Consider the following 5,228-nt stretch of genomic DNA (forward strand, 5'->3'; position numbering starts at 1 on the left):
TCCACGAGGAGGGCTCACTCGTTTTCATTTACCTCCATCATCACGGGGCAGAGAGGAGGATGCTGAGAGGAACAGCACACATGGATCATTCTCTGAATTATTTAGCTTTTTAAATGCAGTGCAACAAACATATAATATATATTTCTTGCTTAAGTTTACCCTCAAATAAAATAAAAAAACATCATCACACCATGCACTTCATCTTTATTTGCAGTGATGGAGCAGTGAAGGGATCAACACACAAGTTGAAACATAACATTTCGCTTTTTGAAGCTAACAACAGAAATAAAGGTTGACAGCTTTCAGCCACAGAACAACATCCAACATTAATGCATAAATAAAACCCCAATAATTTAAACGACTAATTCATTGTCTTTTCAAATGAAGCAGAAAATGTTCACAAAGCAGCGGCGAATGGAAGATTTAAACAAACCATCTCTATTTCCTGTTTTTTTTTGTTTGTTTTTACAATGAATTACAGAAACTTTTACCAAAAAGTCTATTTCCAAGGTCGATATTCTGAATTTAACGGTGTGTAAGGAAAGTTGTTTAGTTCCTTGTTCTTCTGACTTTCTGCGTGGTCGTCCAGTAATCCTGAGTCCTCCGGAAGCCCGCCCACTGAGGAAGATGAGACAGAGATGCCGTCTGGTATTTGTCTTTCTGCATGAATGAAAAAATACTAGAAATGACTAAACGATGACAGAAAAATTAACAAAATAGTGAATTAAATGAAAAAATTGAAACAATTGTTGCATTTGTAAAAAAAAAAAAAAAGAAAAATATTTGAAGAAATCTACCAATAATTGAGACATAAAATTATTTTGTAAATATACTATAATAATAAACGTTTTTTGACTAAAATGAACAATTTTAATGAATTATTTTTAATCCTGCATCATTCAGTCTTTTAAACAGCTTCTTACTCTTGTGGATCTTCATGTGGTGCCTGAGCTCCTGCTCTTTTTGAAAGGAGGCGCCGCACAAATCACACAGGTGTGGCTGGTCTCTGGCGTGGGTCCGGCGGACGTGGCTGTCGTGAGCCGCATGGGAGGCGAAGGCCTTACCGCAGTGCTTGCACTTGAAAGGCCTCTCTCCGGAGTGCTGGCGGATGTGAGTCCTCAGAATACTGGAGGCGGTGAAGGCCTGAACATGCAATTGAACACAAACTTTAAATTTTGGTCATTATTTGCTTTATTATAATAGAAAAAAAAACAGTATATTTATTTATTTATTTTATGTTTCATTATTTATTCATTTATTTATTTTCTAAATGTGTTTTACATATTTCAATAAATGATCTCTCCTATTTTTTTCTTTTTCTGCTTTTTATTTTTGAAATATTGATAATTTTTAAGGCAGAATATTTTCTATTTACATTCAACAACAACAAAATAAACTCCAAGGGTTTTTTTCATTTTTATTTCACATATTTAAATAAATGTTCCATATTTTTCTTTTTCTGCTTTTATTTTGAAACGTTAATTATTTTTAAGGGAGAATATTTTTAGGCAGACGTATTTGTCACGTTTTTCTATTTTCCGTTAAATATTTTTGCAACAATCAAAAGAGTTAGCAGTAAAAAAATTTTCTCGAGATAATTCCTGAAAGATGTTCCACAAGTAAAATCTAAAGGGTTGATTTAAAACAGAAAAAAGACACATAAAAAAAGACGAGAATGAAAGAAAATCCACCTTAAGAATGTCTCAAACAAAGAACAAAGCCGCCGCGGTGCCGTAAACAAACGTCTAGTGTCGAAAAACAAAAGGGAAGGGCGCACATCTGGCGATAATGAGCGTGTAAGTGTGTCTGCCACGAGGAGCAACAATGAGGCTCGCGCTCAATCCTCCGTAAAAAAAAGGCGTTTTTATGTATTTATTTGTTTAATATTAACTAGCCATTAAAAGACAAATAATTTTGGTTCAAACTTGACTGTTACACATTTTTAATGTATAAAAATAATGGGACATGAATATATATATATATAATTTTAAATATTTACATTGTACTTGATTTAAAATTGATTATTTCAATGGTGTAAAACTTTATTGAGTAATTTCTCAAAAAAATAATAAAAAAAAGATAGAAGGCGCGTGCTTTTACCTTGTTGCAGTACACGCACTTGTAAGGCCGCTCCCCGGAGTGCACGCGCATGTGCTTGTTCAGACTGGAGGACTGAGAGAAGCTCTTCCCGCACACGGAACACTGCAGAGTTAACACACGTGGGGTGATATTTTATTGCATTTCCTCTCAGATTTTACAAAAAATGATTATCTGAAATTATTTTTATATATTAAAAACAAAATTATTCATCATTTAATGTGTTTTTATTATTATTTTTACGCATAGAAAATATTCTGTTTGAAATTTGAAGAAAGCGTTTTGGGAGCTGTCCTTTCAGCACCTCCTCTCCTACCTTGTGCGGTCTGTGCTTTTCGTGCACGTGCAGGACGTGGATCCGGAGCCTGTCCCTCTTCTCGAAGGATCTGTTGCACAGGTGACAGGGGAACTTCCTGTCCCCCTGGTCCACGCAGCGCGTGTACTTCAGGTGCTTGTCTCTGTAGTATCTATAGGCGAACACCTTCCCGCACCTGTCACATTTGTAGCCCTCACCTGCATCTAGAAATATTAATGAATAATTTTAATATTTTGGTGAATAAATATAAGTGATATTTTAGATTATTTCTGACCTTCTGTGAAGGGAATCTCGTTTTTATCCTCTCTGGGGTTCTTCAGCGTCAGTGGAATCCCGAGGAACTGCGCGTAACAGTCTCCGTACCACACCAGGAGCTCCTGGCCCGGTCCGATCTCCTTGCAGACCTCGTAGAAGATCTGGCCCTGGACCTGCACCGCCACCAGGTTCTGCTCCTCTGGGAAACGCGCGCACTTCACCAGAGACATCCAGTTTCCCGACGCGCCTCTGCCGTCCACGAAGTGACTCAGGCGGCCGTTCTCAAACACCTGCGGGAGGCCAAAACGCATGCGTAAAAACAGGCCAACAGAGATGGATGGATCAAAATTTAAAGTATTACCTCCCACATTAACGTGTTGTCATCGTATGTTTTGATCTCACTGGTGTTCACCAGCTTTCCCTGGAAAGGCCCGAAGCGCGTTCCTTTTGGCACGCAGCTTTTATCCGCAAAGACCCCGCAGTGGGACGCGTTTCCCCACACTGCGTGGAGGATGACCAAACCTGCAGCACAACGTCCAATTTAATTCAATTCAATTAAAATACTTTTTTTAGTTTGTTTTTGTATTTACCTTCTGGAAGTTCAAGCGTTTCTTTGTCTAGAGGAGGCGCGTGGGAGTCTGGAGTTTAACAAACAAATAATAAATTTAACTTTTAGGTCAAATTTCTCATAAGTTTATTGAGTCTCACCTGAGTTTTCCAGGACCACCCCTGAGATGGCGTGTCCCCCACTGCGCTCCTGACCGCCGGAGTACCCATAAAGCACCATGAACAAGTCCTCCTCGCTGAAATCATAAGTTGCATTCTTTTTCTGCGGCGTCTGATCTGCGCAAATGACGCGGAACGGAGTCTCTTTGGGCGGACTAGAGACGGATGAGGTGCTGCTGAACTCTGAGGACAGTGGGTCGGCCGCGTGCTCCGTCACCACGGCGGCCAGCTCCTCAGCTTTTGCCCACATGGGCATCATGTGGTTCAGGTAGGGCGCGCCGGGGGCGCACAGCGCGTGCTCGTGCAGGAGGAACGGGCCGTTGACGTTGAGAGGCAGGGACGCGCGGGTGTCCGACACCAGCCGGCCGAGAGACTTGAGCGGGTCCAGGAGGCTGTGCGTGCGCGGGAGGAAGTCCATGTAGTGATGAGGAGCCGAGAAGAAGCCCCGGACGGGACTGTTCTTGAGCATGTCCTCTTTGTCGTTCAGCACTACAGGGAAGCAGGAGAGGGACACCGACATGACGGTTCAAAAGATGATCCTTCACTGCAAAAGAGGGTAAAAAGTTAATTAAAGTGATTCTAAAAAGCTTAAATTATATTTATTGCTTTTAAAATAAAATAAAAATATCCGGGAAAATTTGATTTTATAAATGGGGTTTTGCGCGCAGAGATTGCACCAAAATATAGAATATATTTGGTCTGACACCGTGAACAAAGCCACATTTGAGGCTGTAAAAGTGCAGTCGACTTTGCGCAATTTCCAGCTGAGCGCTCCCACAGCATCACTGGCGCGCGCTCCAAGGAACAGACAAACCAGGGTCATGACACCAATTACAGAACAGCCGGTCAGAGCAGAGGTCAGCATTAATGAAGCATTTTATAGACTTTTACCATTCTAATGCGAGAATTAGAGGAACTGGGTCACAAAAATCCCATTTTCTTTGTTTTTTTTTTAAAGAAACCCAGAAACTTTTACGCATCTGCGTAAAGCAAACGTACCTTTTAAACCATCAGATTTCAAACTGAAGTTTTATTTTCTTTCATCCTCAAAAGAAAAGATAAAGTTTGATCAGGATGGATCTCCCTGCAGCAGCGGCCTCTTCAGTCTGCTGGTCAGCATGAGGACACCAGTGTGCTGGAGATCCTTCTCAAGACTTGTCCGTCCTCCTATTGGTCTGGAAGCAGATAATCCTCATGCATCTCAATGCCGCCACCCCTTCACCCCCCCTGCAGGATACATGTTGTTTTGAAGGACAACCCACGCGTTCACTGCTCCACACCAGCATGCGCTCTCTGCTGACTCCCTAAACCAGGAGGGAGGGGCCAGATGCTGTTACCCCTTAAACTGAGATCTGTTATTCATTCTCAGTTTCATGTAAATGAGGATCAACATTTTCTGGATGCTTTTATGACTCACCCATTCCCCCAAATGTCTACAATCAAATAGAATTTGATTAATGACGTGATTTTATTCTTCAAAAACTTCTCATGAAAACAGAAATTGGGATAAATATGTGTTTTCTAAGACTTAACTTTTGCTGAAAGCTGCAAAAGTAAAGAGAAAAATATAAATATCAGGTATCACTTCACATTAATGTTGAATTTTGCAAAGTTTTAAGACTGTTTCTTAAACAAAAAAAGAGAGGTATAACATCTGGCACTTTACTGGCAGTGTTGGAGCAAGAATAATTTACATTCAGGGGGTGGGGGGCATAAGTCTTTGATAAGTCTTTGGCAATTGAACGGCAAATGTAATGATCAAATATGTATCCCATACTGTTTTTTTTTTGTATTATTAATTTTACAATTTTAATTTTTTAATAATACTTTTTTT

At 40.3% G+C, this 5,228-nt stretch overlaps 1 protein-coding gene across 1 annotated transcript; it reads right to left on the minus strand.

Moving 5' to 3' along the window:
- Positions 1 to 448: 448 nt before the first annotated feature.
- On the minus strand, positions 449 to 4,067 carry prdm14 (PR domain containing 14). Its single transcript, XM_024280538.2, has 8 exons — positions 3,377 to 4,067; positions 3,259 to 3,306; positions 3,030 to 3,190; positions 2,688 to 2,958; positions 2,414 to 2,616; positions 2,101 to 2,202; positions 924 to 1,143; positions 449 to 660 (listed from the first exon to the last, which is right to left on the minus strand). Exons 1-8 carry the CDS (start codon positions 3,912 to 3,914, stop codon positions 500 to 502), a joined length of 1,704 nt encoding a protein of 567 aa, XP_024136306.1. The 5' UTR covers positions 3,915 to 4,067; the 3' UTR covers positions 449 to 499.
- Positions 4,068 to 5,228: the final 1,161 nt, after the last annotated feature.

The sequence above is a fragment of the Oryzias melastigma genome, linkage group LG20, assembly GCF_002922805.2.
Source record: "Oryzias melastigma strain HK-1 linkage group LG20, ASM292280v2, whole genome shotgun sequence".
Lineage (NCBI taxonomy): Eukaryota > Metazoa > Chordata > Actinopteri > Beloniformes > Adrianichthyidae > Oryzias > Oryzias melastigma.

What these genes read in the sequence shown, in the direction of transcription:
- prdm14 (XM_024280538.2), bottom strand. Translation starts at nt 3,914, where the DNA reads ATGTCGGTGTCCCTCTCCTGCTTCCCTGTAGTGCTGAACGACAAAGAG. An exon ending in AACGCTTGAACTTCCAGAAG is followed by an intron (nt 3,191 to 3,258) that starts GTAAATACAAAA and finishes GTTGTGCTGCAG; the next exon opens with GTTTGGTCATCCTCCACGCA. An exon ending in AAAAGCACAGACCGCACAAG is followed by an intron (nt 2,203 to 2,413) that starts GTAGGAGAGGAG and finishes TTAACTCTGCAG; the next exon opens with TGTTCCGTGTGCGGGAAGAG.